General features: G+C 42.0%; 2 protein-coding genes across 2 annotated transcripts; one reads left to right on the top strand and one right to left on the bottom strand.

Annotated features, from left to right (window-relative positions):
* Positions 1–4347: 4347 nt before the first annotated feature.
* Positions 4348–15029, bottom strand: C7H2orf76 (chromosome 7 C2orf76 homolog). The gene is made up of 7 exons (XM_066323125.1): positions 14916–15029; positions 14526–14662; positions 13101–13253; positions 11332–11382; positions 7778–7815; positions 7564–7645; positions 4348–4533 (listed from the first exon to the last, which is right to left on the bottom strand). Exons 3-7 carry the CDS (start codon positions 13231–13233, stop codon positions 4457–4459), a joined length of 381 nt encoding a protein of 126 aa, XP_066179222.1. The 5' UTR covers positions 13234–13253; positions 14526–14662; positions 14916–15029; the 3' UTR covers positions 4348–4456.
* A 127-nt stretch (positions 15030–15156) lies between these two features.
* Positions 15157–18317, top strand: DBI (diazepam binding inhibitor, acyl-CoA binding protein). Its single transcript, XM_066323121.1, has 4 exons — positions 15157–15260; positions 15344–15461; positions 17213–17275; positions 18020–18317. Exons 1-4 carry the CDS (start codon positions 15252–15254, stop codon positions 18091–18093), a joined length of 264 nt encoding a protein of 87 aa, XP_066179218.1. The 5' UTR covers positions 15157–15251; the 3' UTR covers positions 18094–18317.
* Positions 18318–19923: the final 1606 nt, after the last annotated feature.

Here is a 19923-nt window from a genome sequence, read left to right as displayed (position 1 = left end):
GCAAGGAAAGACTCAGCTTTCATCACCAGAACCCCAGCACCGACTTCACAGGCTAAACCAGTTCACAGCTAAGCACTTTTCATAAACACGACACATCTCTTGGCTTACAGAGGTTCTGGAGAAGCAAAGAACAGGCTGTGCTGACATCTGGTGGCTTTTTCTGCAGGCAAAGAGTTCATGGCAATAGGTCTTGGCTTTCCACTGCCCTTTTTTTTAATTTATTTTATTCCTAATGTAACTCCTTCATTTCCTTACAAGATTCAAAGCATTATGATAAAAAACATTTTTGTTTCCACTGCCTGGTGGACAGTGCTGTCCTGTGCAAGTCTTCCTGCAAAGCAAGAAAAGAGCCTTTGTTGTGCACTATTAATTACAGCGTAGAAAAAGTCTCCATTTCAAAGCATTTTTTCATGAAAAAAAAATTTTAAATGTACATTCACTGCCACAGGAAATGCTGCTATTGCATATCAGATGAGGTGCAAACCTCACCATTAAAGCACTGCATATCACCAGAAGTGGCAGCAAGAAGCAGAGGGAAGTGGTTGGGGAAACATTTGGAGCTGTATCTGTTTCTCTGACTCAATAAGAAATGGGGAGTAAAGTCATAATCCTGATAAAATGAAAAGCAACAATAGTTGTCTGCTGGGCATTTCTTGACTCATTAATCCCTGGTTAATCTGTGCCAAGAAGTCCTATGGAAAGGCAGCAATGGAAGGGGGATCAGGTGCCAGCCAGGGAGCCTGAGCTCAGTCCAAGCTGTTCAATAAACAAAGATGTGCATTTGCCTTAGGCATTTGTAATCCCTCCAGTCATCTGCCCTGCTCTGTACCTGGGATCCTGTCAGCCACAGGAGACCAAGAATGAGTATCCTATATTCGGGTTTTAGCTTCTTGATCTTTGGACACTCAGGATTTCTGTGGCTATTAGCTTCCAAGGACAAGAGCCTGTCATGGCTGTGGGAACCCTTGGACTGCTACTTGCAGGCATTTTTAAATAGGTGACCTGTCAGGGGATGTTAAATACTGCCAGGAAGTGAAACAGAAACACCACAGCTTACAATATATTTCTGGATCACCTTAAAATCACAATGTTTACATCAGATAAAGCAGTTAACTGTAAAAGTGGTGCTTATCAGATCTTTGAGTTCTCCTTCATGCCACTGGCCAGCTCAGCTGTCCCTGTCAGCAGATTTTTCTTAACTCTTGCTTCTTCCAAAGGCAACATAACCAGCTCCGGGCAGAAAAACTGTTGGATGCAGAAAGCATAAGTATAAGCCAGAAAAAAACAAGATGCCTATTGGAGCAGTTCATTAATTCAATTCCAGAATTATAAAAAAGCACCATTTTTATACCTTTAGTTCTATGCAAAGCAGCACTGCTCTGCTATCTCGGCACCAAGAGTGTTGCACATGCAGATTTTGCCGTTTATTCAGTTACACTGTTACCTCTTCTTCCCATTTATAATTCCTTTCCAAATTTCCTCTCTTCTTCTTCAGTAGCAATGCTTTCACACCTCCTAATCAAAACTCCAGCCTATCTGAAGTGATTTTTTCCCCCAACAAACCACCAAGTCCAAAACACCACCCCAGGGTTCCAGTTTGACAGCCTTTCCCTGCTATAGTGTTATAATTTTATTTTATTTCTGAGTCCTCTCTGGATATTGTTCTTTTGTTTAACAAAAAAACGGTGAATGGTTCCAAGAGCATCCCACTGTAACACGAGTCCTTATTAACTCCACAATGACTAAGACCACTGGCAAAGCAGGATGACTTACCCCACTACACTTTTAATTAAAAGCAACTGTAAACCAATGCAATTCATGATTTCTGCTAAGATAACAAACCACTACTAGATCTGTGATATCCTTCAACAGAAAGAGGATTTCAAAACAACATGGGCAAAGACATCTCAGCCTTTACTAATTTATTAGCCAGTGTTCATACAGTACTCAACAATCCTGGAATCAAATCTACTTTGATACAAGGCTGTACCATATCCCACCGAAAGAACAGCCTCTTTCCTAACAAGTTTTAGTTATTATCTCTGGTTTTGTGGAGTTTACTGGAAAGAAGCATTACTGAAATTCCCATAAAAAAAAAAAAAAAAAGAAAAAATAAAACAACCACAGTAGAAAAACACCTCGGGAAGAAATCAGTTTACAATGAGAGCATTACAAAAGGCTCCACTGTGCTGCTGGAGAAAGAAGCCAATGAAGTGCCATTGCCAGAGCGAACTGAGCTCACAAAGCAGTAGCTTAACTCTTCCCTTGAAAAGAGAAGTTAATCTGAAGTGCCAGTCACATCATTCTTGAATATTTGCAGTAGAACATTTACAGTTTTTCTCACTGATGCTGTAGAATTGCTTTCCACTGTACCAGGCTTGATTTGACACTGCACGTTTGGAACTGTGAAGCCCAGAAAGGACAACTGTTAAAATGTGGTTACTCTTTCAAACACAAATACTTTATAGAGAAAAGGGATCACAAAACTAATCCAAATCTGTCTGAAAGGGCTGGAGACCAAATTCAAATCCCAGAACAGGAGGAAAAGAATGGCAGTGCTTGGCTCAGTCTGAAAGCCTGCATGTGCTGACAGACATCATTCAGATGCCTTGGCAGGCCAGCCTGAGACACTGATGTCTCTGCTACACTGTCTGCTCTTACAAAGTTACCTTCACTATTGGAAATTTGGCCGAACAAAGATGAGACAGTCTGGAGTGCAGTGCATCAGCTTGCACTGTCTGAGAAGATGCGCACAAACTTGTATTAACCACATAAATGTGCAAACATGACAGACTGGGTAAGAAGGCAGCTGAACATGGGCCCATGTTTGGGGAGCAGGTTCCAGCGACAGAGAGGCTGCCTGCACAGAAGGAGAAGGCAAGAGGTAAATTCTTCTCATAAATTCATCAGGGCATGCATAACAGCATCTACATCCCAGGAGAACACAGGTGACTTCAGTGACACAGGACTCCTCTTAACAAGAAAAAGTTACAGTAATTTCATCACAGTTGAGAACTGGAGTTCTTTCACTAGAGAATAAAACTCTGAAGCAAAGCCGTTGGTGAGTAAAACAGCCTAAACCAGAGAGTTGTCAGGAAGGATGAGGAAAATGAGCTGGGAACAATACACAGAGGCTTCTTCAGCTCTACATCTACAATAAACGGAAATTTTACTTAGATACTTTGGAAACCACGCATGTCAATAAAAACAATCATCAAAGCTCTAGGAAATGGTAGGGTTACTCCTCCAGAAAGTCTCATTGTCAGCTCTAACCCAGAGCTCAGAGTAGATGTGTAGTTCTAAAGCAATTGCATGTGAGGTCTCATTCAATTTAGCAGAGTTTGTGCCCAAAAAGCCTGCTAAGGCACAGAGCCAGCATCATTGCTATTACAGTGAAGACAGGCTTAAAGGCACAGTGTCCTGTGTTGGTACCCCCTAAAAGGCATTTCATAAGTGATGTCTACTGAAAGGCACTTTATTGGATGCATGATTATTTTCTATTATTCTTAACTGGGTTCATGTAGTAGGAAAGCCTGGCATTCCCAAGAACAAACACATAGCAATAGAGTACTAGGCTCATGGAAAGCATAAAGGAATCAATTCCAGTCTTGAAGACATGTGGCTCACAGACTGGGCCTCTCCTCGGAAAAAAAAAAAAAAATAAATGCAATCGTTCAGGTTTTATTCTTAAAACTGAAACCATGAGCTTTCACTCCACTTGGAAAAACGCCCAATTCCTCCTTAGGCACATGGGTGTCGGCAGAACTCAAGCTGCTACCCCTGAGTAAAGGTGTCTCCATGAAGCAAAGCTAGAAACAGGCGAGCTGCTCCTTGGACACAAAAGCCTCCCAGCAGACATTTGTCCCTTTCAGCATGCTAAAGAGGGCTGGAAGAGAGGATAATGGAAAGCATTCACCACTGAAAAGCATGAAACACTGGCCAGTCTGCACTATTTAAACAAAAGAGACCAAACATAAAATGAGAGAAGTAAAGCTGTGACTTGAAACAGAGAGATTCTCTTCCCAAGTTCTTTAAAATACCCAGTGATTTGGTCATAAAACATTTCATTTCATTTGAAGGAGGTTTCACTTCATTTTCATTAGAAGTTAGTACTGTGATGGGATCATCCTGTGCATCCTGTAATTTCCATAGGCAGTTTCTGTCTGCTGTGGGATCACACCAAGAACGTGTGTCACGGGTCAGGGATGGCACTGCCTGAGGCTCAAGAGCCAAGCACAGCAAAAAGAAAAGGGAGGAAGAAAAAAGTCATTTATGTTGCCCCGTTTTTCTTCTCCCAGCCTTAGCATATTGACAGAAATTAATTTCTATAGGAAGGGAATTGCACTGTTTGCAAAGAAATCCTCTAGGATTTATTGATCTTTAAGAAAAATCTCATTAAGCAGAATAAGGAAAATTTACAACAGGTATGGGAAAACAAAACAATCCCTTGGGATCTTCACCAGGCCGAAACAGGATTAGCTCTGTAGTTTCTGTAATCTTCCTCACAGAAGAATGCTAATTCCGTCTCATTTGCTAGAACAAATAAAAAATTAAACATTTAGCACACCAGTAAATGAACCACCAACAGCCAGCTATTTAGAATTTTAGAAGACAATTAGCAACTTCATGGTCAAAGACAATTATAAATCACCACACACTTTCTTTTCTTCCTCGTCATATTTTTGAAAAGGGTTGCCAGAATTAAAGGTGTCATTTAACCTCATTAAAAAACACCCCAAACAAACAAAACCACCAAGAACGTGAATGTATAGAAATAAATATGTACACGAGACCCCTCAAGATTTGTTTAACACAGTCTTCAGAATTGTTTGTATAAGCATTCAGCAAATTAAGTGATTGCATTTCTTACACCTTCAAATGCTAGGAAAGTAATGAAGCGTGATACACTCTTTTTTGGTGCATTTTTCTGTTAGGAAAGGGAGAAAGAAACTTCTTTCTTCCATTAAATTAGCCTGTAGGTATAATAATTTAATACTTAGAGGATCAGTAGAATATTTTACAGATCACTTTACATTCTCCCTCATGACCCATCAAAATATGTGTCTGAAGAAGTTAATTTTTTGCCCTGCTGATGATTAATTCATGAGGCTTCGACAATATGCAAAGTGAAAGACACAAATTGGCTTCTCCAGCAATACCTTCAAATACCTCTAATTATTCACAGGGGATATGGCAGAGCTAAAGGACCCACAAAGGTTCAGAACAGTCACAATTCTTTCAACCCAGTAGGTCAAGGACTTCCTCTTCTAAAACAATAAGTCAGCAACATTACTAATTCAGAACAGAGACAAATCTGATGGAATGCCTTCACAATTATTAAACATGGAATTCTTTAAGGTGCTGAGCCAATAAATTCCACATTCGTTTTTTAAATTAAACCTCAAGTTAATGAAGTCTGCCTGTCTTGTTAAAAAAAAAAAAAAAAAAAAGAGTAGAAGGGATTTTAGAATCTCAACTAGAAAATCGACAAAACTATTTGTAATGAATACTGAACACTTTATTAACATACACCCTGCTTTAAAAAAAATGCAAGCATTAACTTTGCTGAGTGGATAATAACTGTAATAATAATCACTACTACAGAGGCTTTCCTGAGGATACTTATCTAATGTCCTCATAATTTATAACTCTCTGGCCCAGCCCTGTATAGTGCCAAGGGCAATCAACTGCAGCTTAGGAAAAATGTTATGTTCTGCATGTATCAGAATTTCCCAGATTTTCTAATGGTGATCCTGACTGTTTTATTCCAGTAAGTCTTGTCCAGACTAGATGCTGTAAAAAATTCATATCTCAATAGGAGATTTCAAACTTTTTTACTGATTAAAATAAAATTTACAAAATTATCATTTTGTACAAAATGAGGACCAGTAGTAGATGATACATGATATAATTTGCTTGGCTTATTCTTTTCTCCTTCTTGTTGAAGGAAGAAAGTAAAATCTTCAAGATTTTGCTACAAAGACCCCACTTCTAACTTAGCTAATTTTCACATGAAGATACACTGGAACATATCCAAATTCAAAATGACATAATGGCACATTGCATTTTCCAAAGAATGGATTTTCTTCTTCTACCACAAATATCCTCTATATACTAATGACAATAACTGCTGTTATTCAGGAAAAAAAAGAAAAAAAAAAGCAGCTTTAAATTATTTTCTGCCCTAAATGAACCACCCCTCTCTTTGTACAGAGACACAGAACAAGCTGCTGCAATTCTATTTCCTTTCACTGTAACATTTAGTCTGATGTTTTGACACCTTTTTTGAGATCACATCCAACTGTTTTACTGTTGTAGCTACAAACTCAGTTTCAAACATGGATAATATATACAAATACTGATCCATACTCTTTTGAAAGAAGACAGCTTTGTTATTTCTAATTCAACATTTGGCACTGTTATCAGTCCCTCTCCTGAACTGCACTGCCTCTTATGCCGTACATAGATAAAGATCATGGTTAAATGAATCTCCTGCTAACTAAACTACAAATCTGTAAGGCTTGGGTGCCAGTAATCCTCACTTCCCCCCCCCCTCCCCCCACTCCACAGACAAAAAGACATAGTAAAAACTATGATTCATGCTACAGGAACACTCAAAGACCTTTAGGAAAAGTACGTTGGGACCACTTGTAGTTCACACCAGAAAAAAGAAAGCATTGAAGAGACATCCCTAGTCACTTAAAACCAGAAAAAATTTGCAGGAACCAGGAGAACCAAATAACCTATGGGAAAGAAATCCCATTCAGTAGCTGAGGAGCAATCAGTGAGCACCAGGAGCAGGAGGGAGCCTCCTCTGTGAAGCCCCTGCACTTAGAGCACAGGCAGTGAAAGCTTTCCAGCCAGGCAAATCAGATTCAAATGAGCAAACTGTCCAGATCAAGGTGGAATGCAACCACATCCCTTAAGTACCCTGCTGCCACAAAGTCATTCAGCCACATTTATGAGAAGCCCAAAGGACATCCAGGGACCATCGATTTTATCATGACAGACATTTCTTTACATTATTACCAAAAGACATGCCCTATATGTAGTCTCCTGTCAAAATGTGAGAAATCAGGTCAAGTTTCAACTCTTTGCTATGTTCAGCACATTCTCTAAATGATACTGCTCGAGCTTTCCTGAACAATCTGCCTATCAGGCACTGTATGCTGCACATTAAACAAATCTAATCTTATTTCATTATTCCATGCTGGTTCCACTACTTACATTTCTAACCAAAACATCAGTTTAAATGTTACTGATAAGACTAAGCAGACACGGTACTAATAACCTATCTGTCAATCATTTAAAATTACTCTCAGCAGAATTATAAGCATACCCTCTAAAAATCACAATTTGCATTCTGAACATTTGGAGTGCAGATACCTGCTGCCCTCAGACCAATGATTTGAATAATGCTTCCCTGAATAATTATCAAGTCGTGTAAAGAGCATCAGAAATAGCATTTACTTTTCGGCAGCCTGTCCAAACATAATCAGCCAGTTATCAGTTTAATGCTACCACAAGGAACAGCATCTTCAGTCAATACAAATGTACTCCTACCTACTCCAGCTGCTTTCAGCGTGCTGTCTTCCTTCAAAATCAGTTTGTCATCATCTTCCAAACTCACTACAAGCTCACCAGTCTACAAATCAGAGAACCAGAATACAAAGATAAGAATTTACTGATTTCCTCTGCTCCAGTCTTGTTTGACAGTGCAGAGATCTGCCTGCACGAAAGCATGCAAAAAGGGGAAGAAGGCAGCTAGTACTCTTACCTTAGATTTGTGTGCTTGGTGAATAATCTTCATTGTATCTGAAAGAAAAAATAGCGTTTTCCTAAAATAAGGCTTAATAAAGAGACAACACTGAAAGATGTGGTCGGGGAAAAGACAAACAAACAAAGGGGGGAGCTTCAAAATCTTTTGTTATTAACAATTTTGTGTATTCAACCTGAAAGAGGCGAAAACATCTTAATCTCACAGTCCTGCTGGCCACAGGCTTAAAGCAGTCAATGCAACATTAAGGTACCACATCCTATTGGGCTTCTGTGTGCTGGCTGAATTACAATAACCAACTAATGACCATCTCAATTGCCAGTCAAAACACATCAATTTAAATGCCACTTAGGGTGTTTTAATAGATTTTACACATGCAGTTGGGGCAGGACCAACAGCATTTATGCACGGTCAACTGCAACAGCCAAGTTGACAGGCAGCAAGTGATTAAGACACAGTAACCTGATCACTTCAGATCATCCCTTGAAATTTTCCTCCTCACGAATACAACACCCACCACCCACGGTAAAAATTTCGTTAAGCAAGTTCATTTTACATGAACATCTACAGCCTCTTCTCTTTAATGCTATCCCTTCTTCAGTAATTTTTATCTTATGTTTGTGCAGTGTAGTGGTTTTAGAAATTAAAAAAAAATACCACTTCCTTCTCACAACATGGGCAGGGCTTTGCTAACAGAAGGGAAAAACAGTGGAAAATAACACAGTCACTAAAGCAACTGGATGAGGGCAAAGATCCAGAGAGAATGGCTTAAAGCCATGCAACACTACATGCAACACTAAAAAAAAAAAAAAAAAAAAAAAAAAAAAAAAAAAAAAAAAATTGAACTCTGAAGACTCTGTGTTTGAACAAATTTGGAGTGACACATCAATCCCTTCCCAGTAAAGAAGAAAAACCAGTTCTGCTTGTCTGCTCATTTTCTGTTCTAGTTTAGTTTTGTGTATTGAGTGAACATTACACATTTAAATAGTCCGGTAAGAGAAAGATGTAGCGAAGTTAACTATTGGCTAAACCAACTTTCAAATTACCAGGAGGAAGTATTCACACATTCAGAATAACAGAGATCACATTCCCACTCAGAAGTTTGCTTCCATACCCTTCTGGTCCACTTTGAACACTATTTAAAACACTACATAAGGTAAGAAGTAGTCTGTATTCTCACTGCAGAGGTCACTGAGAAGGCAGCCTTGGCATGTTGCAATAACCAAAAGAGACATTAAATTGCAATTTTTGGAATCCATCTTGCATAGAAACATTACAAAAGGACCAAGCAATCGCAGAAAAAAATACATTGCAATGGTGAAACCTTTCTACCACAGCAAATACACCCAGCCTGGGCCTGTTAGGTTTCAGCTCCTCTGTCTACTTTGATACATTCCCTTTTCTCTAGTCTTTGTCCAGTCATGCCCTGAAGTATTGCCTCAGTTTTACTTGCTCAGAACTCCACCACTGGCACCCAGCAGTTTACCAGGGGTTCATCTGAGCTGTTAAATGGCTTCTTTAACTCTGTTACAGAGAAGAGATAGTCTCTTCTCATAAGCTAAATCGTCTGACCTTTGCTATTTCATCCCCATTTGGTCCCATTCAATCATACTGCCAATTTTTTATCTTGCCTTTTCTGATAATAGGTTTATCATGGCGATTGATAAGATACCACTTTCTAAGTGATTTTATGAAATACCTGCCATACTGCTCCGCATTCACGGATGAAAGAAATAAAACTGAGAAGCAGCTCACGGAACAAGTTGGCACCCAGACTGCCAACATCAGTGAAAAGATGGCAACGAAAAGGTACTAAGATAAGACTGACTCAGAAGAGTTCTAGAGCAAGAACAAGAATAATCCACACAAAGAAATGAAGAGAAAAAGAAGTCAGAAGCTTTGAGATATGAATTGGAGCACTAATCCAAGAGCAAAAATGTCATGGCACTATATATGATGTTAGAACAAAGTGGTGCTGAATTCTGCAGGGAAGGAAGCTGAAACAGGCAAAGTGAGAGACAACCCCCTTCCAAGATTTCTGGCACTGCCAAACAAAACAGGAGAAAAAGTCTGGCTCTTACTGGTACTATTCATGCAGAAGTCGTACTGCCCTTTCCTCACAAAAACATAAAGACAGCAGAGATGCCAAAAACATGAACCTGGATGATTCACAGCCTGAGGGGAAGGTGAGGAACCTGGCTTTGATCTTCCTCTGTGAAAATTTTCCTGCAGTTAGCACCATCACAGTAAGAGTAGGACCCCAGAAACTGGTGCAACAGGTTTTAAAGTTATGCTCAGTCCCACACAGTACAGTCAGGCCCTCAGCCACCAGATATGTCTTGGGAAAAGCTAAACTGATCTCCAAGTGATGAAAGAACTGGCAGCTGGGATAGGGAGCACCAGGGAACACAATTGAGAGCAGCAGTTCTAGACAGGAACCCCTCAAACCACCAAAGCCACACATGGGGTGAAGAGCACCTCCAAATTCAAATTTACAGATGTTAAGACCTTAAGTAACACATTAAAAATAACAAAAACATTCAAATCCCTGCCACTGATGTATCATCAGTTTTAATCCCTAACTTTTTCTGGCTTCAGTTTGCACTCTCTGCTTCAACCATCAGCAACAGCACAAAATTAAATCCTTTGCTTCTTTTTTAAATAGGCAAATAGAGTTCATCACCCTTCACATGCATTAAATAGATCTCTCACTCAGTTCTTTGAATCAGCACAGAGGAAGGAGTTTGTCAGCTCCAAGAACATGGGAGACAGAGAATCACTGGCAGGAAAACTCCAAGGGAACTTTGAGAACTGCCAAGTTTAGGAAAAGATATGTGACTGACATGCGAGTTTACAAACTCCAAGAAAGGAAGTAACTCGGCCTATTTAAAAAGTTTTCTCAGTCCCAAGCAGATGAATTGCACATGTTCATGCCAATTTACACAAAAAAGAAATACATACAGCTTTACATTAGAGGATAAAGTCAGGTTAAATTTCACATAGTGCTATTTTATACCTCCAGCTTGTATTTAAGAGCTTTCATATCTACTTGTAGCAATGTTTCCCTGTTTCTCTTATGTTGTGTGAGCTATTTAAGTATATAAGTCTTAAGCATTTTCTACTTCTTGCCTTCAGCTTCTGCTTCACCATCAGTAAATAGATATTGAAGTAGATAAGAACACAGAGATCTACAATTTCAAAGTGTTTTGAGACCACAAGCTGCTCATTAGGGTAAAGACTGAGTTAAAAGGCACTTACAAAAGTAATAAAACAATAATATCAAAACCTATCAGTTCTTAGTAGCAAATAATGTAAGCCATGAAGCCTAATTCAAAGATTAAAACAGATCTTCAAAATAATGGTCCAGCTCTGCAGACAAGATCCCAGTGGCTCATCTCCAGCTACAAGAACTGGACAAAGCTGCAAATGTAGGCAGGCACTGGCATCAACATTAGTATTGTACAGCAGTTATCTTTTAAGTTGTATAAATGCTGGTGTAAAATATTGTGTGGTCACTGATGGTAATTACAAGAAGAAAAATAAAAACCACTTACCATACTTGTAATTCTTAAAAGGAGGAGGAAGTCCTGTTCTTGAAGACACATCTATTAAAATAAAAGCACAAAGTTAAAATAAAGTTCTCTTTTTTAATTATTTCCAATACTTCATTTTCCATTATTTTGCAACATAGGCATCCCCTGCACCGCATTTACATCAAAATAAATCTGCAACATAGGAAACTTGTTTGAGCATCAAATGCTAAAACACAACCTTTGGCCCAGATTCTATAGTGACTCCATATGAGAATAACTTCATTTGAGCATGAAGTCCCTCTGAACAAAACATCCCATGAGGACAGTGAGTGCAATTAGGGTATGATCACCGGAGTCTGATCCTTCAGAAATCTGCCAGGAACATCCTTTTAATGGTTTGCCCAGCATCTCTCTTTACCTTATACAAACAACTGCCATTCAGAACTGAATCGTTTGGTAAACACACCATGACAACCAGCCACCAAAAGGAAGCCAAACCGTAGAAAATTAATTCTTTAGCTGCTTGCAGGACACAGCCCATACATAACTGCAGGAACTTTGACACCTTCCCTGGTGCCAGTGCTCCCTGTGACTTAACCAGGACCTCAGAAGATCAGAAGATCCAGCCACCTTGTGGGGTGTCCAGCAGCAAGGTGGCTGAAGGCATGATTTCTTCAGTAGTTTAACAATTGATCTCAAACTGCCTGCTCAAAACAGATTACAGTAAAGGAAGGAATAGGGCTTTTGGACCCCTGTGGAATGAGGTTCTAAAAACTCTCATTCAAGACACTGGCTTTGTCTCAAATAACAACGAGTTGCAATACTGCACACATCAAAAGCAAGTTTCTTAGCACTGTTTATTTTCTTCTTCATAGCAGCTGTGCCATATGTTCTGAAAGTGCTTGCAGTTTTCTAAACGCATCCTAAGATCTCATCATGCCTATCACTGTCTAGAAGTATAGAAATTGCCAAACACAAGACACCCACGAGTCCCAAGGCAATGTCCTAAGAGTTGCTCTTTTGTTATCATCTATAACAGCTCAAGACTTGTTTAAGCTGACTTCATGCAAAAAAAAAAAAAAAAACACCAGCAACAAATTATGTTATTTTGTACCCCGTGAATGTCTCCATTGAGGTGTGTAGAAATACACCTGCAAGATTAAGGGTGACACCCTAATTACCAAGTCACTGTGTGGGCTGGTGAGCAGTACTTAACTTTTAGATTCACTGTCACTTTCAAGCAAGCTTCTAAAAGAGAAAGCCCATAGATGAATAAATCTGCACCACAAAGCTCAAGATGGAGACAGAAAACTCAGAAACAAACATGCACAGTGAGACCACACAGTGTCAAAAACAAATTTTCAAGATTCTCTCCTCTCACAAATAGCAAACAGACTTGCGTTCCCACATTCCACATATTTGTGTGGTTAGGATCAAAGACTTTCTAAACTCTATTAATTTACTCCTATTAATTTATGCGTATTTGCCTGACAGCACCACTCAAGGAGCCTGAGGCACTGAGCCAAATGCAGCAATGTCCTTGTTTCCTTTAGACTAAACGTGGGGATGTGGGCAGGGGGAGCAGTTCACCCGAATTCAAGCATGGCACACCAACTATGGAAGCTCTTATTAACGCCAGACCTTTCATCTAAGGAAGGAAAGCACACAGGGGATGTAAACACAAATTTGGCCTCTCTACCAAAGCCACGGAATTTGCTCTCCTCCACTTTCCTGTGCAGGGGCAGCAACACTTGGGACTGAAGTGAACGAATGAGACAACCACGTCTTACCCTTCCTCACAAAAGCAATGAACTCCTTCACTGTCTGGTCCAAGGGAACTCCATGGTACACCACAGGCCTGAAATTCCGGTGTTCAAAAGAGCGGACAAGACGAACGGTGACGGTCGAGCTTTCTGCTGACATGAGAATTAATTCTGAATAACCTGGGAAACATTAATGGGAGGAATTATTGCCTTTCCCTCTGCTCATGAGCACAGCTGGAAAACAAGGTGTAGGTGGGCCTCATGCGAAGAATGAAACATGGTGAGAAATGCAACAGCATTGTGCCTTTCAGGGTTTCACTTCTATGATTCCTACTAGAGCAGTAACAGGGTCTCAAAACAAACAGAGCATTACTGATACTGCACATCACACACTCCAATATCTGTGCTGTGTAATGCCACACCAGACTCCCAACTAAACATGCAGAAGTGCTATGAATAAATGCAAGTGTGTTGTGTGGGTTTTAAGTGACTGAAGACCTTACCTGCTAGGCAACTAACCCTGTGCTCTAGAAGAATGTCCTAATACAAAGTCTTTTCTAACATACTTATGTTGTAGAGAGTGTAAGACTCTGAAAAATGCCTAAGCTGTTACACAATGCTCATTTTCACCTCCCCAGGGAAAGCGAAAAACCACCCCCACATACAGAGGTGAATAATTTTTCTGGTACACTACTGCATAATTAATGGACTTAATTTATAATAGTCTGTCTCTAGAATGGCTCTGTGGACTGAAACTGGAGAGCAGAGCCTAAACCAGAGTGGTCTTGTCAACCCAAAACTCTCTTCAAACTAGCCTATGTATCATTCCACTGAGTTTTTTCTCTCCACAGGAAAATAAGCTCATATTTATCTTGACAAACTTCTCTATTTTTGGCACCGGGCATCCCTCAGCTTCCTGGCCACGTGGTAAAGTGCCATTAGCTGCTGCAGCAACGAGCAAGGACTGCACCCCATGTGCTCCAACATCAGCACGACCTTTGCACCTCCCATCCCTGAGCAGGCATCTCAGTCACCACCTCCAGTCCTGAGAGGAAACCTTTTACCTAGTATATTTAATTGCATCATACCATTATGTTCTTTCTTATGTTCTTTTTTGGTTTTGTTTTTTTTGTGTGTGTGTGTGTGTTTTGGTTGTTTTTCTTTTCTTTTTTCGCTGTGGGGTTATTTAAGTGCCCCACCATCAGGCAGGTGCATCCCACCCTTAGATGTATTTGTCCCAGCCGTAGCCTGGCAAAGCAAACTACCAATATTTTCATTGAGCACTATCTTTAGAGTGGGGACAAAGACCTTGCACTACACAAGGGAACTTGCTTTTACACTGCTTTGGTTAATTAAACACCCCCCTCCAAGTTCGAACTCCGTTTTAAATGAGCTGTGTATAACACACCACACAAATAACATATGTCAATCAAAAAAGAGCATACTTTGCACCTGAAAATAACTCGATTTATACTAAGCAGCAAAGATGGATGTTTTCTTGGCGCTATTCCACATGGGCTGGTGGCTTGGGGGTTGCAGTAAAGGGCACAGCATTCAACTCACTCGCTCCTAAGCAGCATGGAAAAACACTGTGAGAATATAGAATGTGGAGCTCAATCAGAAATCGCCAATTTTCACATTTACTATTCAAACCGATCGCACGTAGGGCTGGAACCATTTACTACCCCGCACCTTGATGGCGACAAGAAGGCAGGTGGGAGGTGCTGGTGGCCTATTCCTCTGGGAGAGAGTGACCTCCCCGGCCCCGCAGCTGCACCGCGACCGCCGCCCGTCCCAGCGCCCCCGGCCTCACCCCGCCGCCGGCCCGACTGGGCCCGTTACCGCTCTCCGCCGGCACTTCCGGGGCCCGCCCCGCCGCTCCGCCAATCGCGTCCTCTCGGTGGCACCCCCGAGACGCGGGATTGGCTGCGAGGGCTCAATCGCGCCCCTCGCGCCGCCGTTGTCGCCTCATGCCCTGATGAATGGGAGGCACCCGCACCGCCTCCGCATTGGCTCCTTGCCCGCCCTGTGCCCGCCCCCGCCCCACGCTGATTGGTGCCCGCAGAGCCCGCCGCGCTGCGATTGGCCGGTGGCCGGTCTGGCGAGGAGTGAGGCGGGCGAGCGGCGGGGTGGGTGAGGCAGAATCCGTCGGGTTGAGGCTACGCTGTGCTTGTCGCAATGACCGAGGTGCGGGGGGCCCCGGGGCTGCGGGGAGCCGGGGGGCTCCGGGTGCCTTCCCCTCACTCATCGGCTGCCGCTTTCCCCCCCAGGCCGCGTTCCAGAAAGCTGCCGAGGAGGTGAAGCAGCTGAAGTCGCAGCCCACGGACCAGGAGATGCTGGACATTTACAGCCACTACAAACAGGCCACGGTGGGCGACGTGAACACGGGTAGGTACCGCCCCGGCTGCCCCCCGCCAGTGTCGTGGAGATGCTTCGGGAGGCAAAACCTCTCCCCCATTGCGCTTCCCTCAATCCCTCGGCTCGGCGAAAGTGACTCAGTGCCGACTTGGCACGGATTTGTGTGCGGGAGGGCACGGGCTGACCCGATAAGACTGTGCAATTCCTGTGGTTTTGATTAACCCGGCTGCAGCCGTCTGTACCGTGCGGTGAGGGCCTGAGGATGCTTTGTGTTAGCTTTGTGCAAATACTGGGATTTTTGGAGACCTCTGTCAGAGGGTAGCAGTAGCTGCTCAGGCCGAGGGGTGCTGCTTTAATGCAAGCACTTCTGGGTTATACGGACTTAGCAAGGCAAACGATACAAGCGTGGAATTGCAACGCTGCAGGGGATGGCACGGCCAGTTTATTTAGACTGGATTGGCTGCTAAAGATAGTACGGGAAAGCAAAACCAGAAGAATAGGAGAAAACCTTTATAGGAGCTGCAATTAAATATACTTTAGAAAGACTGTACTAAAAATATGTCTGCAAGTACACAGGGCAAAATGTTTCTAGCTACTTCTCTTGCTACAAAGCTGTCCATGGCACCTCGGCCTTTGGAATAACACTTAAAGTGAAGCGTGTCTTTGTCGACCTTGTGTAACACTTGTAACACTGGAGCAGCTAGAATTAGAAAGGGAAAAGGTCAATTCTCTGGAGTGCTGGCCTCCTAACCCAGTAGCTGGCAAAGTTTATTGAGTGGCCATTGATTTAAAAGCTGGCAGTGAAGTGTACAGGAAATGGTAAGTAATCTAATCTCCTTTTTCCAAAGTTGGCGGCGTGAGGGGAGAAAAAAAAATTGCTTTGGGTTTCAGATGTGATCCTTTCGCTGTGGCTGGGCCTCAGCACTCTTAGTGCTTGACAAGGGTGAAAGGGTGCTGCAGAGCTGTAAATATGCCACCATTTCTGCCAGTGCCTGCCCTCCTGTGAGGCAGCAGCCAACGTGAGTTGGCCAGAGGAGCCGCCTGTGGGAGGGTGACTGGTGGGGTTTGTGCTGGAGACAAGGGGAGCTGCCAACTGGAGCTGCAGGTCACTGTGCCATGGGACCTGCACAAGGGTGTTTCTGTGGATACTGCCCGGATCCGTTTGTGAGTTCTAAGAATTGTCTTTAAGGAGAGAGAGGGAGGAAGTAAAAGCACAAAGGGGACTTTACACAAGATTAACTATGCACATGTCATTCACTTTCTACTTGGCCACACCACAGCCTGCAGTGAAGTGAGTCAGATTTTCAATGTTTCCAAATGCAGATGCAGAACTGTAGGTTTGAAACAAGCCACTAACTTGATGATAATGAGTTCCAAGCTGTATGTTACTACAAACAGCTGTCTGTTTTCATGTCTCTGCTTGTAATGGACCTTAGGGTATTTCTGCTTTACTTTAGAGCTGATGTTCTTTAATTGGATAGCTCTTATGTGACAGCAGGCTCTTCAAAAAGTACAGCTAAACCAAATCACAATACTTGGTGCTCTTCTGCTCAAATGCTGCTGTCTCAAGAGAATTTGAAAGAGTCTGTTTCTGTTGTCACACCAACCATGTTGTAACATATTCCCCTGAGGTGATCTGCTGGCTACAGGTTAGCCACTAACAGCTGCAGAGATGAGCCATTGGATTTAGTCACAGTTAAGAGCTAACTAAGCCTTCAAGTGGGATTTACCTACAGCCAGATCACACAAACTAATCCTGCTGCTTATCCTGTCTCTCTCAGAGCGCCCTGGTATGCTGGACTTCAAAGGCAAAGCAAAGTGGGATGCCTGGAGTGCATTGAAAGGTAAGTGTCTGATTAAAGAAATTAATAAAATTACCACTGGCAAACTAGTCAGAAAGACACATGTAGTTCAGCAAGAAACAGAGTAGTGTTGCCTTTTAATACAAGAGTTCTGGAAGTTCAGAATGCCATGATAATAAACTTTAATTACCTCTGCAAGGCAGATGTAATCCTGAAAAATATGACCTGTGTGAAAGAGAATTAGGGTGCAAAATGCCCAGCTGGCCTAAGATCTTAAATAAAGAAGATCAATAACAGCAACAGAAATCTAACTTTTTTTTTTACTTGTCTCAGCTTAGTACCCTAAAGACTGAGCTCTTCCTCCAGCTGTTGAGCATCTGCAGTTTGGAAAGCTTTGGAAGAAACAACTGAGCTCCCAGCTCTAAATGAGGAGCCAAACAGTGGTCTAATTGATGACAATGGGTCTTTTTTCTGGTGTTTTAAGGAATAGCTTTCCTGTAATAATTGTCAATGACATTAATAGAACTAAAACACTGCCTAGTTGCTGTCTGTGCAAGAACAGCTTTGCTTGGAAAAAACAGGTTGTTTTTTCACAACTGATGGAACACATTTGTTTAAAACTTTAGCAGTGGATTCAGAGCCAAGTGACCTTCCTGGCTCCTTTGCTCTCTGGTGGCATGGGCTATAGCGAGGAATTGTGACTTGTGAAAAGCATCTTAATCTGTGAAAGGTTAAGTCTGACTGTGAAAAGTAAAATCTGACTGCTTTCTGTGTTCTGTCCTTCAGGAACGTCCAAAGAAGATGCAATGAAAGCTTACATAGCAAAAGTGGAAGAGCTAAAGGGCAAATATGGCATCTGAGGACTGGAACAAATCAGCTACATGCACGCCTGAAACCTGCCTTATTTCTAATAATGTGGAAAACTGGTTTCTAAGAGTAACTTTAGATACCTAATATGTCATAATCGGTTCTCCTCATGCCTGTAGTTCAGGAGAAGTTATGTACCTGCCTAATGTACTGACACGGTATCAATTCCTTCCGGGAACAAAAATGTGGAACTCATTAAAGTGCGTTTGGTACTTTAGCTGTTGTGCTGGTCGTGCCTTAAGCGGTCACGGTGAGCTCCTCCGTCCACCCCGTGGCTGCCGCTGCCGAGCAGAGCCACCTCCCCGGTCCTTGTGCCACTAGAGGGGGTCGGTCCCCTGCGTTCGGGCTCTGCCGACTCCTGCCCGAAGCACTCGGCTCCAGGTAGGTGAGTGGCAGCCCACAGAAGCTGGAGCACCGCAGAGCTTGTCTGGAAAAGGTTCTCTCTAATGCTGCCTGTGCTGAGAACAAGGTACTCGATGCTTGTTGCCCGGAGCTTTCCGAGACTTAGTCAACAACTGCCAAATCATCTTTCATAAAATGCCTCTGGGGCACATTATTTCCTAACAACAATGTTGAGCTTCTAGAGAAAAGACAAATGCTCAACACAAAGCCTCCCCTGGGAATGGAAAGGTTCCACAGGCAGTGGAGTTGATTCTCCTAATGCTGTAAAATCAACTTGTTGCCATGCAGATGGCTGCAGTGAGGAGTGAGTCAGGTATAGACTGGCTGAACACTGGCAAGACTGCTCAAAGAAAAAGACTTGCAGTGATCATCAGCAAAAGTTCAGTTACAAAGCACAGAGGTGTGACCATCTCTAGCAGGCTAATTCTTTTGGTCTGCCTAGTGTAGGCTCTTGGAGCTGCTGATGATGGAAAGGGAAGATTTTGCTTTTAAAATGTGATGTTGAACTATTCCAAGTTGTAAAAGCTGTATAGAAGTAAGAGAAGTTGATACTACATAGAGCATTTGAGAATGAAATCACAACCTTATATAGCAATAAGGCATTATAATTCCGGCTGAACTGGTTAACATCTAAATAGGTGAGGACTTCACTCACTCTTCAAATAAGCCATTGATTTATAGAACTACATAGGGATGAAAATTACCATTATGTATCTGTCTAGGTAAATACAGTTTTGTAGCTAGTTATGTAAGTAATAGATTTAGAGATTACTTCATGTGCTTTCAAAAATGTTAACTTCCGCCTTTACTGCTTCTAATGGGAAATGCTCTTAGAGCTGCTTTTTGTCCTTTAAAATGTATTAGGATAAAGAGCAAAAAAAGAAAAAAGGCAGTTTGTTCTTGTTCCTCTTTGTTTTTCCGGGTAAGTAAAGTAAGCATTTGGGTTTTTTTACCTGCTCTTGTATCCTTTGTTACTTGAGATTTTCTAAATCAAATTCACTTTGCCAGAGAGGGGTAAGAGCAAATGTTCACCATAAGAAACCTCTTCTCTAGCCCTAAATTCGACATCTTCTACAGCTCCGTCTTGGCAGCTGTATTTTGTGAAGCAGGTTATCCCGGAAGGATTCTGCCAACCTTTGCTAAAACAGAGCTCACACTAGCAAATGCTCCCACATTAGTCTTGTTTGGCTGGAAGCTGTTGCACTGTGAGTACACTATGCTTTGCCAGCATGTTTTCTCTCAAAATTGGTGTAGTCAGAATTTTTGACTGCTAAACCAGTGGAGTTGGGTCTAAAGGATGGGCTGGGAGTAGCAAGTTCTATATCCCAGTCCTCATTTGGATTAGTTTCCCCTATGACAATTAATTGTTACAGGGCTGCTCTCCTTTCTCATACCTCTAGCATTAGGAAAACTTCGCTTTG

The sequence above is a fragment of the Sylvia atricapilla genome, chromosome 7 (assembly GCF_009819655.1).
Source record: "Sylvia atricapilla isolate bSylAtr1 chromosome 7, bSylAtr1.pri, whole genome shotgun sequence".
Taxonomy (NCBI): domain Eukaryota; kingdom Metazoa; phylum Chordata; class Aves; order Passeriformes; family Sylviidae; genus Sylvia; species Sylvia atricapilla.
The sequence above is the reverse complement of the archived record's forward strand: the minus strand, read 5'-3'. Positions and strand labels throughout refer to the sequence as shown.